At 39.8% G+C, this 21420-nt stretch overlaps 1 protein-coding gene across 2 annotated transcripts in view; it reads left to right on the forward strand.

The window, feature by feature from the left end:
* The window catches only part of LOC140726955 (anosmin-1), a 189748-nt gene extending 170753 nt beyond the window's left edge, over nucleotides 1–18995 (forward strand). Inside the window, exons 10-14 of one of the 2 annotated variants that reach the window (XM_073044001.1) lie at nucleotides 2146–2240; nucleotides 2805–2976; nucleotides 7293–7513; nucleotides 12499–12640; nucleotides 12944–18995. In XM_073044001.1, the coding sequence (XP_072900102.1) occupies nucleotides 2146–2240; nucleotides 2805–2976; nucleotides 7293–7513; nucleotides 12499–12640; nucleotides 12944–12996 (683 nt within the window). In that variant the 3' untranslated portion in view covers nucleotides 12997–18995. Of the gene's footprint in view, nucleotides 1–2145; nucleotides 2241–2804; nucleotides 2977–7292; nucleotides 7514–12498 lie in introns of both variants that reach the window. The other variant, XM_073044000.1, reaches the window with a different exon arrangement.
* Nucleotides 18996–21420: the final 2425 nt, after the last annotated feature.

Here is a 21420-nt window from a genome sequence, read left to right on the forward strand (position 1 = left end):
ATTACCAGGGTAACCCATAGCTCTCTATTTTTCTGAGCTCCATGTACCTGTCCAGGAGTCTCTTGAAAGACCCTATCGTATCTGCCTCCACCACCGTTGCCAGCAGCCCATTCCACGCACTCACCACTCTCTGTGTAAAAAACTTACCCCTGACATCTCCTCTGTACCTGCTTCCAAGCACCTTAATATAACCATATAACCATACAACAATTACAGCAAGGAAACAGGCCATCTTGGCCCTTCTAGTCCGTGCTGAACGCTTACTCTCACCTAGTCCCACCTACCTGCACTCAGCCCATAACCCTCCATTCCTTTCCTGTCCATATACCTATCCAATTTTTTTTTTAAATGACAAAATCGAACCTGCCTCTACCACTTCTACTGGAAGCTCGTTCCACACAGCTTCCACTCTCTGAGCAAAGAAGTTCCCCCTCGTGTTACCCCTAAACTTTTGCCCCTTAACTCTGAACTCATGTCCTCTTGTTTGAATCTGCCCTACTCTCAATGGAAAAAGCCTATCCACGTCAACTCTATCTATCCCCCTCATAATTTTAAATACCTCTATCAAGTCCCCCCTCAATCTTCTACGCTCCAAATATGACTTGTACCATCATCAGATTGCTCCTAATCTGCTGCCATCATCAATAACACCCTTTTATCTTCATCTGACCACTGCCACCATTAGATAGCTCCACCCATAATCATCCTCTTGCAATAAGTGCCCAATCCCATCTGAACCATCACCTTGACCATACAAAGGACCAACTCTGCGACTGAGAACTCTCATTTGACCATTTACCCCATGGTTCAGACCCTATTTCATATCAGCATTCCTCATGGATATAGAACACTCTGCAATTTCTCTCCTCTTTCACATTGGGCTCAAGCCCAGGATCTCTTCATTCCTTCCTCACACTTGCCTAATATCCTAAGTTTCCTATCTGAGAAGGCTATAGTCTTTCAAGCAAGGTACATGTGACAGGGAACCTAATGGAGAATAAAATAAACCAATCCCTGAAAGATATTTGGGGAGCCTTTTCCAACACTTCCAGTCCCAACTCTGGATGTCTCCAGTACATATCTCTTTCTTCTTTTAAACACTGTCCATCAGCAAGCCATCTACTCTAAGTTCTCCACACATGGCTCAGAGTCAAACTCTATATGGTAACCCTTTTATGAAGTCCTTGAGATGTCTTCCAGTGATATTGACCGTACAGCTGGTGCTGCAACACAAATCATGACATATGTGAGTGATGATTAACCTGATTTTGATATGGGTCTCTCTTGTGGACTGAGAGTGGGAAGGGGGCAGGGAGAAAGGAATCATGGTTGGGAAAAGGGGAAGGGAGAGGGGAGGGAAGGAGAAGCACCAGAGAGAATCTGTAATGATCAATAAACAAATTGCTTAGAATCAAATGACCTTGCCTGGTGTCTCAGCGCTGGATGTGTCTACATCTGCGCCACTCCCCTCCCATTCCTGGCACTCATTCTCTGCTACCCGTCACATAACCTTGCCATTCCCAACATCCTTTGCTCTTGCCAGATTTACATAGGTAAATCGATAGTTATAGATATAGTTAACCAAAGTTAGTTTCCACATTTTGCAATGAACGCACTTCAAAATATCAAATGCAGAACATCTTAATATTAGGATGAATGGTTGGTGCTTTCCTCCCAGGATGGTCCAGGTTTCCTGTGCACTGCCATCCAGTTTGAGGACACCATATCCCTGCAATAACTTCAGTAAAACATGTTGTTAACTTCGATATAGCCATTAATCCAAATCATTGGGCAGAATCAAATGTGATCTTTGAGCACATTAAGGTTATTATTAGTAATCTTCAGCCATCTATATGCCAATAATGAGTCCAAATGGCCGCAGGTGAAATATTCTGAACAAGTCTGCATATTTATCTTCATATTTTTAGTGCAATTATGACAAAATGATCTTGAGATAGAGGAATAGATTTGTTTGCAGTTGTTCCAATCAAAGAGAATTGTCCAAATATTTGGCAACACCAGAGCAATTATATCCTTGAACTTTCCTGACACATCTAATTAAAATATGCTCGGCATTACTAAGTGCAATGTGAACTCTGTTAAGAGTATTGGCTGATGATAATATGTGAATGACATTGTCCCTAGATCCTGGTGGCATTGCAGAGCGGTACCTTGTCCAATGGATGCCAGAGTCTTGCAAGCACAACGAGACAAAGATCTCCAGAAAAGTCATAGCCCATGTAAGTTCCAATATTTCTGACTTCCATTTTTTGCAATTTGATCCTGCGAACTTAATTAAAGAGCTTCTGTGACAGTAACACCATCAATCAGAATTTAGTTGATTGTTCTATTGACTGATTTTTTTTTCTCTTTTGCTGCTTAAAGCGTTGACTCGCTGACAGGTCCTCCATGAGCTCATCACACTTTTCATGTAGTCACCCTGAGTATAAAGCAGGGAAGGGGACAGGGGGATCCGATTTAATCCCTTGAGCTGTTTTAGATATGGTAACATAACAAAACGTTGACTATTCCTTAAAAGCAGATGGATTGCTGTCAGGTTATAAATATTGTAATGGAGTAAAAGAGATTAAAAAAAAAGTTTGCTACTACTGTACTTAAATCACAGAATGTCAAAAGAAAGAAGCAATATTTCTTAAGACAGATACTTTATGGATTTATGAAAAAATAAAACTCAAATTCTTTACTGTTAACAAACTCCTTTAAGATTCAATTACAGTCCATCTCATAGCAGTAATTACAAGACAAATTCAATTTGTTAAATTTCATGCTATCTTTTTCCATAGGAAAACTATGTAATTCTCCCAGGACTGATTTTCTCGTGCAAATATAAAGTTATGGTCCAACCAGTAATGGCCAGGGGCCAGGGGAAAGCAGAAGCAGTGATCTTCACAACACCATCATGCTCATCTCTTCGAGGAAAGGGTCTAAAACATAGCAGTTGTCCCAGTGATGGGGGTGAGTACAGCTACAGGAGGAAATGATGCTCTTCAATTAAGCACGCTATTCTATTTGCAAGTATGTTTCAGTGGCACATATATGACAAGTAGACATAGGTCATCACAAAGACTGTGCAGTATAAAACATAGACTTCAAGCAGAAAGTTATGAATTTGAATGCTTATGGGAATAATTGCTAGCCTTCTTCGGTAATAATAGAGCCATTTCTAGTTAGCATAAATTCCTGAATTTAAGAAATTCCTGAGCTTTTGAGCTTCCTGTTCCCTGACCTTAGTTTATATGAAATGGTTTTGTTGAAGAGAGTTGACAGAGAAATTGGGCTAAGACTTAGCAAAGTATGGGGAAAAGTAAATTGGCAGCAATGTCTGATTTACTTTTTTAATTGACATCAACACAGCATTACTTTGCTAAGTTTAGAATTTATAGAACCTCAGACAACTTCTAGCTGAGTTATGTGGTAGTGTCACAGAGATAAAAGTATCTGAGAAAACAGGCTTATGGCAAAAGTGACATGTGAAAAATGGATATATAGGTTTCATAAAAAGTATCGAGTGTTTCAATACATCACCATTGTCTCTTGAGTCAGACAATTGATTTAAGGCCCACTCTTGTCAAATAATACTGAGGGATTACTGCAGTGTTGATGATGGTGACTGTCAGATACAATATCTAACCTGAATCTCATCTCTTCTCTTACTGGACATATGAGATTCCAAAACGCTCCTTGGTGAATTGTTCCTGATAATACGGAACAAAATTTATTATTCAATTAGCACAATAAAATGGGAGAGAAATGGATCAGCCATGAGGAAATGGTAGACAAGGCTCGATGGGCTAAATGGCCTAATTCTGCTGCTATATCTTATGGTCTTATGGGGTCTATTAAAATTTAATAAAACAATTTTGCATCATTAGTTTTAACTATATAACCATATAACAATTACAGCACGGAAACAGGCCATCTCAGCCCTTCTAGTCCATGCCGAATGCTTACTCTCACCTAGTCCCGCCAACCCGCACTCAGCCCATAACCCTTCATTCCTTTCCTGTCCATATACCTATCCAATTTTATTTTATATATCGAACCTGCCTCTACCACTTCTACTGGAAGCTCATTCCACACAGCTACCATTCTCTGAGTAAAGAAATTCCCCCTCGTGTTACCCCTAAACTTTTGCCCCCTAAGTCTCAGTTCATGTCCTCTTGTTTGAATCTCCCCTACTCTCAATGGAAAAAGCCTATCCACGTCAACTCTATCTATCCCACTCATAATTTTAAATACCTCTATCAAGTCCCCCAAATAGAGGTATTTACAGATTTCAGTTACAGATTACAGATTTCACGGATTGATAGACATAGTCTTTATTTTTTAGGTCTTTATTCTTTGGAGCACAGAAAGTTGAGGGGGGACTTGATAGAGGTATTTAAAATTATGAGGGGGATAGATAAAGTTGATGTGGATAGGCTTTTTCCATTGAGAGTAGGGGAGATTCAAACAAGAGGACATGAGTTGAGGGTTAGGGGGCAAAAGTTTAAGGGTAGCACGAGGGGGAATTTCTTTACTCAGAGAGTGGTAGCTGTGTGGAATGAGCTTCCAGTAGAAGTGGTAGAGGCAGGTTCGGTATTGTCATTTAAAGTAAAATTGGATAGGTATATGGACAGGAAAGGAATGGAGGGTTATGGGCTGAGTGTGGGCCAGTGGGACTAGGTGAGAGTAAACGTCGGCATGGACTAGAAGGGCCGAGGTGGCCTGTTTCCGTGCTGTAATCGTTATATGGTTATATGGTGTCAACAGTGGCTATAGAACAAATATAGGGTCATACAACATGGAATCGGGCCCTCCAAACCATCATATCTATGTTAACTATCAAGAATCCTATCTGTACCAATCCTAATTGCCTGTGCTTGGGCCATAGCTTTTTCTATCTTGGTGATGCAGATATTGAATTGATACTTGTTACCTGTTGTGAGAATAGCTGCCTTTACCTCCCACTCAGGTAGTACGTTTCAGGTTGATTTTTAGCTGCGAGACTATGAGATATCCTGAGGTGCAGGGGCCAGCTTACTGGAAGATGGAGTGGAGGGATGGGAGGCGTTAGTCATGGCATCAATAAATTAAGAAATAAGGATGGGTTAGAAGCATTTTATAAACTTCCTTAAAATAAATAAGATCCATTAAAAACAAAAGAAAAAATGCAGATGCTGGAAATCTGAGCAACACATACCTGTGTCCTGCTGAAGGATTTCGGCCCGCAACGTTGACTTTACTATTTTCCATAGATACTGCCTGGCATGCTGAGTTCCTCCAACATTTTGTTTATGAAGATCCATTAAACATTGAAAACCTGTTTTGAACTTTACAAATGAAACAGGGCTCAACAAGAAATAAGACTGATAAATAACAGTTTCCCCAAGGATTTTTTTTCTCTACTACAAATACTATCTGTAGCAAATTTTCCTTAATTTGTAGACCGTAGCACAAGGTTATGTGGGATTTGGTAACATATCACTTCAAAGGCCCATGTGCAACTCAGGTTTCATTAACGTCTCATTCTGATGCCTCCCTGTACATGTCATCAGGACATGTAGTTTTGGTGGCAATTTTCAGACTCAATAAAAACTGGTATTTCAAACTGCAAACACAGTAGAAACTAACAACTGGTAGAACCTTGATTCATGCAGGTCTATGCAGATTATGGCAGCAGATCATTCCCCAACCTTATTCATAATGAATGATGCTATTGGTTTATTGGGACCTTTCCTCTGCATGCTGCAGTTTTCCATCTTGTAATTTATATATACACAGTAACTGATAATAAATAAGAAGATGTTTGTTATCACTGTAAACCTATCTCAGAGCATGACTAAGGATAGTATTGACACTACTTGTCATTCTTAAGGCACAGGCATGGTTGAAGGAGAAATTGTTTCAAAAATAATGGTGTGTTGCATGATGTCAATATTAATCTTGTACTGACATGCATCCTGTCTTTATTGGCTGTTGGAAAACTATATCACTCAAACTATTCTCCTTCCTCCTACTGAGAGAATGTTAATATTTAATCTGCTTTCACCACCATTTCACAAGGTACATTCCAGACCACAGCAAATTGCTGCACAAATATTTATTTCTGAATCTTCCACTCATGGAATTTCTGCCAATCATCTTAACTCTGCTTATTGACCCTCATTCTAGTGGAAACAGATTCTATTTCAAAGCCCAATTGAATTTTGAACAGCTTCATCAATTCTGCTCAGCATTCACTGAGAATAATTTGAGTAATCATGGTCCATCTATACAACAGAAGTTTTTTCAGCTATTCCTGATACTTCTGCTCTATTTTTGCACTACTTATTTAATTCAGTTTTTATATATTTCTTACTGTTATTTATAGTTTTGAATTTTAAGCATGCACTGTATTGCTGCTGCAAAACTACAAATTTCAGGGCATATGTCAGTAATATTAAACCTGATTCTGATTCTGCTCTGCATTTTATTCAAGGCCTTGGCAACCTTCTTACATCATGGTAACTAGAACTGGACATGAGCTGAGGCTTAACTTATTTACTCTATTATTAAGCTCCATGTCTTTATTATTAAAGCTGGGAGCTGAATACTCTTTTTAGTACAGTGTATGAATTTATACTAAACACAGGCTCTTTCATTGTTGTAGGTTTTGTTAGCTCCTGGTTGTTTGCCAACTTTATGATTAGGTTTCAGTTTTCGATGCAATATTATTAGCCAGTGGATCTTATAATATTGATGGCAATATTCTTCATTTCAAACCCTAGTTAATTTGTAGCTCCAGAATCAATTCAACATTGTCCAATTTACATATTTCTCCAATGAAAATGATCCAGGAAAAACATACAATAACAATTGGAGAACTTGTTCTAAAATGGACTGTTTGGTCAATATGGATATCTGCCAACCCTAATTGTGGGTAATATTAAATAGCACACAACACACACAGAATGCTCTGTTTCCTATATATTGGGTTATCTTTCAGAAATAAGTTCTGCTAAACCATAGATTATTTGTTTAGGTGCCTTCACTCTCTCTTTTCTTCTTTGTTTTACATCCCAGATGTAATACAATTACAGATTGTTCTTTACACTAGAAAAATATCAGTTCTGTATTACTGTGCTGTAATTGTAATATAAGAATCCCATTTAGGATTTATCAGAGCTTACAGAAAAGTGTCAGCCATCAGATATATTACCATAAGTGACATATGTATCATTTGGAAAAGAACTATTAGAGATATGAGCTCTCAAGTTTGACATTTTGTGAACTATGTTCCTCTTTTGCAGTGACAACCATTCCCAAAGTACTTGTCAAACCTGAGAATCTGTCGGCATCATTCATAATTCATGCAGGGAACATTACAGGTCACTTCCACTGGAGGATATCTAAAATACAGCTTCATCAGCCTGTAACAGGATTTCAGGTTACCTGGGCAGAAGTGACTACAGAAAGCCGTCAAAACAGTTTGCCGAACAGCATTATTTCCCAGTCTCAGATATTGCCACCGGTAAGTCAGTAATTGCAATTATGTTCACTCAGGTATGTCCTAAACATAGAGCTGGGCCATCTTAATGCTGGTTAGCATTTAGGACTTGTGCTATGTTTCTATGACTTTGTGTGTGTGGGTGTGTGAGGGAGATGAGCAGGTTGGGTTAGGGGACGCATATATACCAGGCAAAAGCATGATATAGTCTGGCATTAAATGTAAAGAACATGGTGCAGAGGGAAGGTCCTTATAACTATACTGCTCTTGAGAATTCAGATATGGACCACAGCTGGGATGCTTTCATTGAGACTGTGGTTATATAATCCAGCTTTCCTGACTAATGGCAGTAAATGATAAGGAGCATGAAGGAATCCATCTTCATGCTCTACAGGAAGTTGAGCAGAGCCTGGAGACCATAACCTGGAGGCTGTAAAGGCTTTGGAACAATTCAGTGGCAATCCCTTTGCACAGAGCCCACTGATCTTCTGGTAAGATGGTGGCATATTTGGACGTAGCTGCCACTAAGGAGCCAACCAAAGTTGTTAGTGGCTTTTTCTTAAACATCTTTTTTTATGATCGCAAGGCACTGTTGGACATTAAGAACTTCAAGTTCTGCAGGTCTACCCTGCCAGTGAGTTGCTCGTTGGTGGAGGAGCTGGAGAGTTGGACCATGTTGCTGTCTTCTGCAGCAAGGCTTCGAAGTCAGTGTGGGAAGACAGTGTGCAGTCTAAGAGCAAGTGATTGTCTTAGTTGTTTTTCTTATGATCACAAGATCCTGTTGGACATTGGTAATGTGGTGTCCTGACGAAGGGTCTCGGCCCAAAACGTCGACAGTGCTTCTCCTTATAGATGCTGCCTAGCCTGCTGTGTTCCACCAGCATTTTGTGTGTGTTGCTGTTTGAATTTCCAGCATCTGCCGATTTCCTCGTGTTCACTGGTTTATTGGCTGGATTGGTGGCGGGAGAGCTGCATGGCTTCAGTTTTACTAGGCCTACATTTAATGAGACTAGGCGCCATGCTGCAGTGCTGCCTGTTGCAGCCATCCACGAGAGGTGATGCCAGAGCTGGTGTGGGGTGGCATCCATACTGGCATCAGCGCAGGCTTCTAGTTTTTGTTTGGTGGAAGACAAGCTGGATTATGTATGTACACAGACTGCTGTGGCCTCGTTCTTCTTGACAACATCCAGGGACTCAGGGATTTGGGCTACATTATGTTTTTGTCTGTGACTGTACGTTTACTGTACTGGATTTGCCTTGTGCTGGCGTGACTGTTGGCATTGTGTTTTGCACCTTGGTCCCAGAGGAACATTTGGCCGTACTCATGGGTCTTCATGCATGACTGAATGACAATTAAACTTGAACTTGGTGCAGGTGACAGGTACTGTGAAGACACACAAATGTCATGAAAAGTCTTTTTTGGTTCTCTAATGTCTCACTGTGATGCAGCTAATGCTCTTGACCCTGCCCTGTGGTGGCAACCAAAGGTTCCTCAGGACAATTACACCAGGAAGCAGCCTAATGCCCTCACTGAGCTGGTAGATGCCATGCGAAAGCAGGCTGCTGTTCCCCTTGGAACATAAAATAGCTTGCAGTTTTCCAGGAACAAAGTAACATTGCATGTCATCTCAGACTGCTCCTTCATTTGGCTGGGCCATCTAAGGGAAACCAGCCCATTTCGGGAGAATATCTGTTGTGGCCATAAAGGCATCTGTGCAGACCCAGAAGTAAAACGTTGTACATGACTGCAGCCAGCAAGTGTCAATATAAATTCAGAGCACAGAAACTCTTCTACAGGATTCTAAAACTGTATCTTTAATGGAAGATCATGACATTAAATGCATTTTTATAATGAAATATTATCAATATATTATCATAGATTCAATGTAGTCTCATTTTAGGTAGAACTTGTAAACTTGCAGAGATAAGTCACACAGCTAATGTGGCATCTGCTTGCATCAGTGTATGCTCTGGTATGCATTACCTGTAAAGGTTACAAATATGCTTAAACTGAAATCTTATCACAATGGAGCATAGATTTCCCCCCTAAAATGTGAGTGGTTGTCATGGGATTGTGAAGTATTGGATTTATACCGAAGTTGCTGTGTTATTCCGGCAATGACTGCTTCTGACCGATAATGTGTTGTTGAGAACCATCTCACTATTTCATCCCCTGTTGTTTTTGCCATTAAGATATTCGTTATTTCCATCTCTGAAAGAGGGTCTCCAAAGTGAGCTAATAAAACGATAAGCTGATCACAAGAACGATGAGGAAAGTGTGGCACCACATTGATCTGATCCCAATGCAAGCTGAGAGAAATATGATATTTTAATCTCTGATGCATTATCAGATGTGCAGCATGGCTGAAAATGAACCCCAACTGAAATCTCACAAGAGTTCCTTATTGTTGAGTGATTGTGAATTTTATTGGTTTAAAATGATAGTACCTCAATGCATCTTCCTCTCCAGTGAATGATCAACATATGTTTATTCTTTACTGCTTTGGCTGCAATACTAGCGAACAGCAGTCCCGAGGGCCCAAGACCCCCATGTTTAGAATATACAGGCTTCCATTATTTCCATTTTAATTTTACCTCCCAATCCCATTCTGACATGTCTTCCAAACATTCCCCCCTTTTCTTTTTCCATTCCCTATTCTATCTCCCCTATTACCCCATTTCTTCTCCTCACCTTCCTCTGGTGCCCCTCCTGCTTTCCTTTCTTCTTTGGTCCACTGTCCTCTCCTATCTGATTCCTTCTTCTTTAGCTCTTTACTCTTCCACCTCTCAGCTTGGCACTTCATCTCCTCATCCTCCCCCACCCACCTACCTTGCCCCTCACCTGGTTTCACCTATCACCTGCCAGCTTGTACTTACCTCTCGTCCTTTTTCTAGCTTCTGCCGGCTTTCCTTTCAAGTCCAAACTTGGCCTGAAGCGTCAACAGTTTATTTCTCACCATTGATGCTGCCCGACCTGGTGAGCTCCCCCAGCATTTTGTGTGTGTTGTTCTGGATTTCCAGAATCTGCAAAATCTTGTGTTTCCATTGTTTGAGCAAGGTGGCACTCATTAAGAAAAAGGGATTTGGTAACAGCCCACTTGAAGTTGATCCTTGTGGCGCATTGGGTGGCATTTTTTTCATTTCTATAGCATTTGACTGTTTTTTAAGCAGCTGAGTTGCTAGCTTGACACTCAACCCAGCATGGATGGAAAGCGTTCAACGGGCTGGCCGGATTCAAACTCAAGACCTTTTGCTTCAGAGTCCAGTGCAGATGCTATTACACCCACCAGCGGGCCAACAAGCACTTACATCGTAGGATAATGGAATCATTCAGGTGTGTGTAATATAGCAGAAAGATGGACTTGTGAAACATGATGTGAAGACAGTTGATACATCTCCTGGGATCCCCAGCTGATTATTAGTGTACTCTACTGCTGTTGAATGTTGTAGGGTAGAAAGGATCATTATGTTTGTATTGGGTATCACAGTCCTAATGCAGCATTTTCTCTCTACTGTATCCGTTACCTGCCTCCTCCACTTACCTGGGAGACGAAGCTGTGGATGCTAAGCTGAGGAGACCACCTTACTCTGCAGTTGTTTTTGTTCCTGAGTTTCTGCAGGCTCTGCGATATGACCCCTAGGTCCTGCGTTTTTCTGTCCCCGTTCCTGTGGCACTAGTTGCTGCTTTGATTGGCGAGGTCATGCGGCATGCAGTCGACAACATCAGTGGACGTGCTTTGAGTACCCTGCAGGACTTTCCTGCTTTTCTATGCAGCCAAAACACCTCATCATTGAGACACCATATTTGTTCTCTACAGTGGTTCGGCTGCAGAAATGGGTCTTGATACACTTGCATTCAGATTGTTGGATGCCACGCACATGTGTGGAGACAAGAGCTAGAAGGTGGACCCCCTTCCTTAGGACCCATCCCTACCGGCAGTGGTAGTTGCTGAGGATGTCTGACCGAGTAGCACCCTCAGGATGGAGGCTCATGAGTGTGTCCTTGAGAAATGGCTTTCATAGTGTCGACATAAAGTCTTGCACATTAATGGAGTGGAAACTATTCCTGTCATATATAGATCTGGATTATTAGCAGGATCTCTTTATTTATCTTATTTACTTATTTAGAGATACTGCATGGTTGCAAGCATTTCTGACCCAACAAGCCAATGCCTTCCAGTTACACCCACGTGACCACTTAACCCTACTAACCTGTATTTTTTTGGAATGTGTGAGGTGACCGGAGCATCTGAAGGAAACCCATGCAGTCACGAGGAAAACTGTCACTACCTTTAAAGGAGACCAGCATCTACCTTTAGGGAGTAGGAGAACTTTGACTTGATATAATGGTTCTGGAACAGAAGTGAGCTTATGATCTGGAGCTATGAGTTCAGGTTCCAACTGGTAAATTCATATTCAGTGAATGAAATCAATGCTGAATTGAAAGCTCTCACTAATGGTGACCGGGCTGAAGAAAAAGGGTCTACCTGGATCAAAAATGCTCTTTTGGGTAATCTGTAGTTTGTGTTTATTCAGTCTAGCCACACGGTGACCTCAACCCCAGAGTATATAACGCTTAATTCCTCTTTGAAATGGCCAAGCAATGCTTTCAAAGCAACACACACAAACTGATGAAGGGTCTCAGCCTGAAACATTGATTATTTATTCTTTTCCATGGATGCTGCCTGGCCTGCTGAATTCCTCCAGCATTTTGTTTGTGTTGCTCTGGATTTCCAGCACCCACAGATCTTAGCAACACACACAAAACGCTGGTGGAACGCAGCAGGCCAGGCGGCATCTATAGGAAGAAGCACTGTCGATGTTTTGGGCCGAGACCCTTCGTCAGGACCTGCAGATTTTCTCATGTTTGTGAAGCAACATGTTCAGATCAAGAGCATTTTGGATGGGGAATCACTGTTGGCCTAGTCAGCAATGCTCAGATTTCTCAAATGAAAAAAAAATTAAATACGGATTCTGATTTTGATAATACTGTGTTTTTTTTTCCTCAGGACCACCATTCACTGATTGTGCCCAACCTGAGGCCATCAACCTGTTATAGGCTGGAAGTCCAACTATTGACTACAGCTGGAGAGGGACCAGCAGCTGTCAAAGCATTTCAGACACCTAGCTTATCTTCGTCACTTCCGCACAGTAAGCTTCAGTATCTCCACCACCCTAGCTGTAGTACAGTTCCACGCCGCGTATTTCAATCTGGTCTAAACTTGGAACACAAAAGGAAACTAATGCTTAAATTGTAAGATGCAGGATTGATCTTAATAACAATAATATTTATTGTTAAGTTACTTTGTGCTTATTGCTGTCCGACCACTTTGTTTCTCAAGTCTTCCTTATTGACCTCGAACCCTGTCACTGGTGAAGTGTTAAAGTGGCTTTGAAACCCTTTCTGTACCATGGTTGTTTATGCATGCCCATCTCTTATCTGCTTTGCTTTAGGCTCCAGGCTGAGGCATCATCATCAACAGAAGCCAGTATCAGTAAAACACTGAAACATTACAATTACATTATGGAGGTTGTTTAAGGACTATTGATGTGAAACAATTAAAAAAAAGACTCCTCTCCCTGTCTGAATAGAGAAAAGAATGGAAGAATGTCTCCCTCCAACGCATCTTTTAAAATTTGATTATCAAACCAGTGCCATAAAAAGTTATATACTTCGATGATATCATCCCTGTATTGTGTCTTTGGAGGATGGCTTTGAAATTGTGCTATTTATTAACCTGTTTTGTTGAATGTGCTGATCCTGATATAATGCAATATTTACATTTCTTTTCCTGTGGATACCTGTACTTGGCAGACTGCCAGAAAAATATGTCCGAAACCCGCATATTTTAACTGGGAGTGAGAATTGTGTCAGTTTATTAATCTATTGCATGTAATAAAGTTATTAAATTATAATGTAAATGAACCTTATCAGATGTTGGCAAAGTATGGATGCATGGTAGACCTGTCAGTGTTGCATATAGGCATGTCTATGTTACCTCCACTGAATATATTAACATGATGCAGTTTACAGAATAATTAACAAAGTCTATATGTACAAATTATTTACTTTTTAATATTGGAATGATAATGTAGTATGGAAATATTGGTACTGTTTTGTCCATTGGTAAATTGGCTGTAGAAATCACTTCCACATTGCAGTCATTTTTAGATCAATATTTATTACTGTATACACCATTTTGTTTGGTCTGTTTTGTGCAGCTTTGTCATATTTGGGATAACAAACCTCTTGTAAAGACATTTTGTAAAAATGGAATTTGTAAATAGAGTTTGTTGTAAGTTACATTACCCGATATTTTCCTGTTAGACTTTGTACATATTGTTGACGTATTAAAGAGCTCCCCGAACATGTACATGGAGAAAACGTCCGCAGATGGAATTCTTTTTAAACTTTCCAACATGTACTTACATATCAGATTAATTCAATTATAATTCCATTCAAAATCCTTTGTACATTGATATCTTACAGATGTGTTTTGAGCTTCTTGGCAAGGTTACTGCTAATGAGAGGATGGAACAGAGCTTTGGCTGGGCTTTACAGGAGGTGGATGATTCTGAGATGATGAGTGGTAGTTAAATTATTGGAGAAACCCAGAAGCCTGGACTGATGAACCAGAGTTCTGGGCCCTTGGGTCAGAAGGGCCTGTTACTGTGCTATATCTCTAATAAAATGTCTAGTTTCAAGTCCCATTATAACTCAAGGGACTTTAAATGCAGTGAATGAGATAATCTGTAGTTTTACACAGCAAAAGGAGTGACCAGGAAACCACACAGTTGATTTCCACAGAGGGAAGTATGACTCTCCAGTGCTTGATCTTCTCAGTTGTATTTTTAAAAATTTATTTAGGTATACAGAATGAAACAGGCTCTTCCAGCCCAAAAAGGCGCACCAACCAACAACTCACCTCTTTAACATTAGCCTAATCAGGACAACTTACAATGACCAATTATCACTCACTGTTGGACTGTGGGAGGAAACCAGAGTTCCAGAGAAGTCCCAGGTGGTCACGGGGAGAACGTACAAACCCCTTACAGACGGCGCCAGACTTGAACTCTGAACTCTGAATGCCCTGCACTGTAATAGCATCGCACGAACCGCTACACTACAGTGGTGCTCTTGGTTTTGTGGTTTCGGCAGCACAGCATTGTGTTTGCCTTTTAACTGCCTGTTGAAATTATCTAGCAACACACTTACCATCTAACAATGATGAAGAATAAATGCTGACTTTTCCAGTAACAAACACTCTTTGAATTCGTTAAAAACAACACCCTCCCTCCTCTACACAACTTCGACTGGGACATCAGTTCTTGGTATCCAGGATTTGGTCTCTTTAAGTGCAGCATGGCTACGGCCAGTTTATTTAATCGGTATTGTTATGACTTCATGAATTCTGCAAGCATTGGTTATTGGGAAGAGAGCCCTCAGTTCATCTAAGCACACAAGGTATCAATTACTTAAAATAGATGCACAAAATGCTGGAAACACTCAGCGGACAAAGTAACATCCATCAAGAGGGAAACTGAGTTGAGATTTATACTTGATGACTTTTCATCAGCTCTTCTCATTATGTGGAGGGATGGTTATAACAACTGCTCTCAAGCCCACAAGGTCTGAACTCAAGTTCAGAGCATAATGAAAATATTCAACAAAGAGTTTAATGCTGTCCACACCTAATGTCCACACATATAAACCTTCTTTCAAAAGTCATTGGATATTGAATTAGTTTTACTTCCCTTGCTCTAAGATCTAACAGTTCAGTCTCACTGCCTAATGTTAGCTAACTCAACACTCAATATTTCTGATGAGTTTTGCAGAACGTCGAGCATTTTAAGTGGACAGTTGAGTAGTTCTCCTTAGCGATGATTATGTTACTGTTCTGTTTGCAATTTCCCTACATATATGTCATAACATTTTAGTTCTTTCCCACTCTTTTAGAACAATGGTGAATAGATTTTTTAACTGTAAAAGGAGAAGTAGAATACAGTGGATTCTGATTAATCTATCCATCAGTTAATTGTGGCAGCCGTTTATTTGGGACAACACTTAATGTACAAAAACTAATTGAGAGAATAGCTGGGACTCCCTTCATTTACTTGGGACAGGAGAATGTTGCCTGACAGTTTCTAATTAGCATCAGTTGTGTGAACTTGTGTGGCCATTAGACACTACACCGTGCTTAGAGTGAACAGTTGTATGAGTTTGTGTTCAAATAGCAGTAATTTTGTCACTGATAGTTGGCGAGAGATAAGCAGTAAAATAATTTAGAGTTGTTTTGCTCACTGTGGTTTCAAGCATCGAGGCTTGGAGATGTCAGAAATGGCCGGGAGTGAAAACAAAACTATTTCACTACTTCAACAAGTTAGGAACTATGAATAATTTGAAGGTATTGCCAATCAACTTGAATGTACAATGAAAATGAAGATCTGGAGGATGTAGTTGTCAAAAGTATTGTAGAAGGCAGTCTATTATCTGCACCAGGCACCTGCACTAATTTTATTCACTTACAGTCAATCAAAAGAACACATCAGTGTGTTGGTTGTCTGTGGTATCCAGCGATAACAATGAAAGCTGTGCAGGAGTTTTTAAAGTGGAAAAGCCACTGCCCTGGGACAGTTCACCTTGGGTCTGGTGGCACGAGCAGTCATCACAAACTGGGGTTTTCCTTGGTTGCAGTGGATAACCACAAAATCTTCTGTGCCTTATCATGCCCTTTGCTTTCCACAAAGCATTGTGGAACCACCTTCTTGGCAGCTGGATCTCACTATTGATCACATCCGCCCGGTCTGCCGGAGCTGACTTCACATCCTAGGACAGACGTGTCCCGATGCGGCCCTCTGTCTACCCTCACCTGTCAAAGTGGTATACCAGGGCACGGCCACTGCCACATGCAAACAGCTACTTGGAGACACAGGTGAGAGCTGAGAGCTCGGTGGGGCCAAAGGTGAGTGAGCTGGCCCAGACTGGATATGAAAAGCCCCCTCACCAGAGGTGTTACCCCTCCCTGGACACCCCATAAACAGCAGCATATGCTGCGTCAGTAACTATTGGGAACTAATACACAGTTTTATAGTATTGTGGTAGTATTGGTGGTTTACTACTTTATTCCATATTTCATTTAAATACATAATTTATTACACAGTTAAACTGTAGTTGGTCTTTTTTTTAATATCTTTTTAACTATTTCCATGAAATTTTGGATAATTGGAGCAGCCACTTAATTGGACCAAAATGTATTGGTCCTGATGTGTCCCAATTGACTGGAATCCACTATAATTTTGAGAAAAATAGAATTAAAGTACCAGCAAAGATTGAGTGTTATTTCAGGCAACTTTAGGAGACATGAAACTCTTTTTCTTAAAACAAAAAGCCCTCTAAGTTCAAAGTTCAAAGTAAATTCATTATCAGTACATGTATCACCATATATCCTGAGATTCATTTTCTTGTTTGCATTCACAGTAGAATCAAAGAAAAATATGCACAAAAAGACAAACAACCAATGTGCAAAAGAAAGGCAAACTGTTCAAATACAAATGGTAATAAACAAATAAGTAAATAAAACTGAGAACTTGAGTTGCAGAGCTCTTGAAAGTGAGTTCATAGGTTGAGGAATCAGCTTATTGTAAGGGTGAGTGAAGTCTCACTCTTGTTCAGGAGCCTGATGGCTGACGGGTAATTATTCTTGAACCTGGTGGTGCAAGTACTGATGCTCCTGTAGTTTCCTATACCTATCACAGAGTGAGAAGAGAGCATGGCCTGGATGGTAGGGGAACCTCGGTAATTGATGCTGCATTCCTGCAGCAGTGCTCCTTGTAGACGTGCATAATTGTGGGGAGAGCTTTACCTGTGATGGACTGGGCTGTTTCTATTACCTATTACAATAAATGCTCTAAAACTGTGATTGAAAGTGATGTGCAGGGAACTGTAGAGACTTACATTCAAGATACAGCACAGACATCATGCTCTTCGCTTAATGATCCACTCAAACCTCTTTCATGTAAATTTAACAGTAGATCTTTAATACTGTAAGTAAAAAGATGGGTTGTTTGAATTCTGGAAGTACCACCTGAAAAGTCAACTGGATTCAATAATTTCAATAAAAATGCTAGACTGATATCACTCAATTACCTTAAGATGCCAACAATGAATTCCCCTATTGTTACTCTCTAAATTAGATACAATAAAAAGGTGGGACCTTCCTCTGCATGAAAATTGCACATAATCTTAGATAAATATTTATGATATCAGACTGTGTCTCTGCAGGTGAATTAAGATTCTTCCTGGAATTCAGTGACCGATTAGAATTCATCAGGATATTTCTGGTTCAGATAAATGACTGCATTATATGATTTCTTTAACTTTTGTTGTATTCCACTTACTATCTTAAGGCACTGTTCGATTCAGTGATAGTTTAGGGTAATGCAAGGGGTGGAAACACATATAATTCACAACCACTGAGATTGAGTTGGGGCTTCTCTATAAGAGCATGGTTTGACATGATGACGTAATGATGTGAGGTGTTTTTTACTGCACTTTATGTTCTGAGTTTGGTTGACGATAAAGGGAGCTGTTATAGTTTCCCTTAAACCTAAAACATCTCTGCCATTTTATGGCAGGATATGTAGTGTCATATCTAAGGATCAAAAGTCTTGAGATAGCATCACCGCAAGATCTGCTGAGCAAAAATAACATGTGCCAGTGTTTATTCAAAAAGTCCTCAGTAAGTCAAATTAAGATGTTGGACTGGCAAGAAGTATCCAATCAGTAAGAGGTAATATTTAAGGAACAAGTATCAAATTAAAATGTGTACATCCTTTCAGAGACAAGAGACATTATTTGTCCGAAATATCTAAAGAAGAAATTAAGGATGTTTTTTGTTAATCTGAACTTTCTGCAGAAAAGGCTAAAATCCACATGGAAGGAACAGCATTTACCTTCATAACTGGAAGAACAGAAACATTAATATGGGCAGCACATTGGCGTGGCATAACACTATAACAGCACCAGTGACCCAGGTTCAATTCCTGCCACTGTCTGTAATAAGTTTGTAATGTTAGAGCCAATTGTTTAATTTGTAGATTAGACTGTTTAATTGTTATTTTATTTCCAGTGTAAGAATTAATTGACTGCTTGTATTTATATACATGTAATAGTTCAGTATGCTTCCTAGTGGTCACAGTATGTCTATGGAATTGTTCAATGTACCCCTGGTGGTTTTATTGGTATAATTCTAGAACATTATGGAGCTTCTCTTGGTGCTGCATCATTTGAATAAGAGCTTTCACATTGGTTAACCCTTATCTACAAATTTGAATGGAATTTTCCTTATCTATGTAATATAAAGGAGCTGTATTGTGAGACAGCATCCTCTTAGTCTCTTTGTCTTTAAGATTTTTTTCTACCTTTGCTACTAGATTCTGCTCCTGTTGCTGTCTGTTTCAATTTTCTTTTGTTCTGTCAACAATTAATTAAATGATTGTGAATCAACATGTTTTGTTCCTCTATTTTGACTTCTGAAAGAACCCTTGGATTAAAACATCAGAATCCGATAATAGGTTCTTCCTGTTGCTGCATGGGTCTCCCCCAGGTGTTCTGGTTGCCTCACATGTTGCAAAAAGGTATAGATTAGAAGATTGCATGGGTACCTCTAAATAAAATAAAATTAACATGATGTAGAGACAAGGTTCATACAGCATAGAAATGTTGGCTTACTGGCCATCAAGTACCAATTTGAACTTATCCTACATTAATCCAATTTTACAATTTCCACCCGACTCCTCCCAAGTTCTACTATTCACCTGCACATTGAAGGGCAATTTATCAACCTACATACTTTGGGATGTGGGAGGTAAATGGAGCTCTCAGAGGAACCCCATGCAGTTATAGGATAAATATGTGAATCCCACACAGGCAACACTGGAGTTCAGGATTTCCTGAAGCTCTGAGATGACAGCTCTTCAGTCTGTGTCTCTGTGCCACCTTCACTGCTCACCACTTGCTCTAGGTCTGATGTAATATTGCAGTTTCTCTTACTGTTTATTTTACTTTGTTTCTTAATTTCATGAAAACAGCCATGGTAACAACACACACTGACACTGGAACACCGTATTGCCACTTTTAAATGATGAGTCTGTCATTAAGACCAACTTGAAATGTGATGTAGTGGATTGTTCATGAGACATAGGAGCAGAAATGAGTCATTTGGCCCACTGAGTACGCTCTTCCATTCCATCATGGCTGATTTATTATCCCTCTCAACCACATTCCCCTGCCAATAATAATTAAGAACCTATCAACCACAACTTTAGATGTCCCAGGACTTGGCCTCCACAGTCAACTGTGGCAACGAATTCCACAGATTCACCACCATCTGTCCAAAGAAATCCCTCCTCATCTCTGTTCTAAAAGGATGTTCTTTTATTCTGAGGCTGTGCCCTTTGTTTCTCGACTCCCCCACAACAGGAAACACCCTCTCCACAATCACTCTGTCCAGGCTATTCAGTATTCATGAGGTTTCAATATGATCACCATTATTCTTCTAAACTCCACCAAGTACAGGTCCAGAGTCATCAAACACGCCTCATGCATTAACTCTTTCATTCCTGGAATCATTCTTAGGAAATTCCTCTGGACCTTCTCCAACCAGTACATCTTTTCTTAGATAAGGGGCCCAAAGCTGTTCACAACACTCCAAGTGCATGAATTAGTCAGACTGATATATCAGAAGCTATCTTCTCACATGATTTTACCCAAATTTTCCACAATGTTAATATTATATCACCTTTCTTCAATTACTTCAGTAATATCCAAACTAGACTTGATGACCTAGATGGCTTCTATGAAATTATCTTTGAATAACTGAGGTCCACTTATAGTCGAACTGCACTTAGAAGTAGAGGATAGGGACAGTTATCATAATATTCATGAAAGTTAGAAATGCTGAAATTATGGATCAATCAGTCCAGCATTTATGGAGGAGAGCATTTTACAGGACCCTATCAATGTTCTTCTAATGTGTTAGTGGCCGTCAGGAGCAGTTAAAATAGTTTTCAAAGCAGTAAGTCATGCTTCATGGATTTACCGGAATTCCTTGAAGAGTTTATAGAACCGCAAAGAAGAGCCAGTCAATAGCTAGAGTAAGTTGAATTACAGAAAGAATTTAATAAAAAAGTATTGTGTGTAACTTTCGTGAAGCAGATAGGAGAGATGTTTGCTGGCACATTAATGAGATATTGTACTGTGCACATATACTTAACTAACACTTCTGCACAATACTCTATATTTCTTAAAATAGTGAGATGGTTGGGAAACAGGAATCAGGTACTTATCCTTCTTATAACTCAGTAGATTTAAGTATTATTTTGTAACTGGAAATACATAATTTACAATACTGTGCAAAAACCTTAGGCACTCTACCTATATATATATATCTGCCTAAGACTTTTGGACAGTATTCTATACAGTATTGAAATATGATTTAGTGATAGAAAGTGTGTTGTATTATTTGACAAACATATTTTGATGATTAGTGCACTGTTTCAGTGATCTGAGTGATGGAGAGTATTGTCCTGTTAGTTTTATCTCAGTTGTGCTTAAGCCTTTGAGCACAGCATTTACAAAGGCTACTCCTATAACTGACAGATTGATATAAATGGCCCATTTTATAGTTGTACCGGGACTTCTGTTAGAAGATCAGCTGAATGCAAAAGCGTTTAACACCAAGAGTGATGTGAACTTATCACGGAAAGTTTAGTGAAATTTGTTGAGGGCTTTATATACTTAACTAAATGGATTTTTTGTAAGTTCACCGGGAATGTTTTGGTAAGACAATGTGATACAGATGCAAATGTATTTTCAAAAGACTTATTCAGAAGATGTGCTCTAGTAATAAAGCACTAATCCACGTTATATT

The sequence above is a fragment of the Hemitrygon akajei genome, chromosome 4 (assembly GCF_048418815.1).
Source record: "Hemitrygon akajei chromosome 4, sHemAka1.3, whole genome shotgun sequence".
Classification (NCBI taxonomy): domain Eukaryota; kingdom Metazoa; phylum Chordata; class Chondrichthyes; order Myliobatiformes; family Dasyatidae; genus Hemitrygon; species Hemitrygon akajei.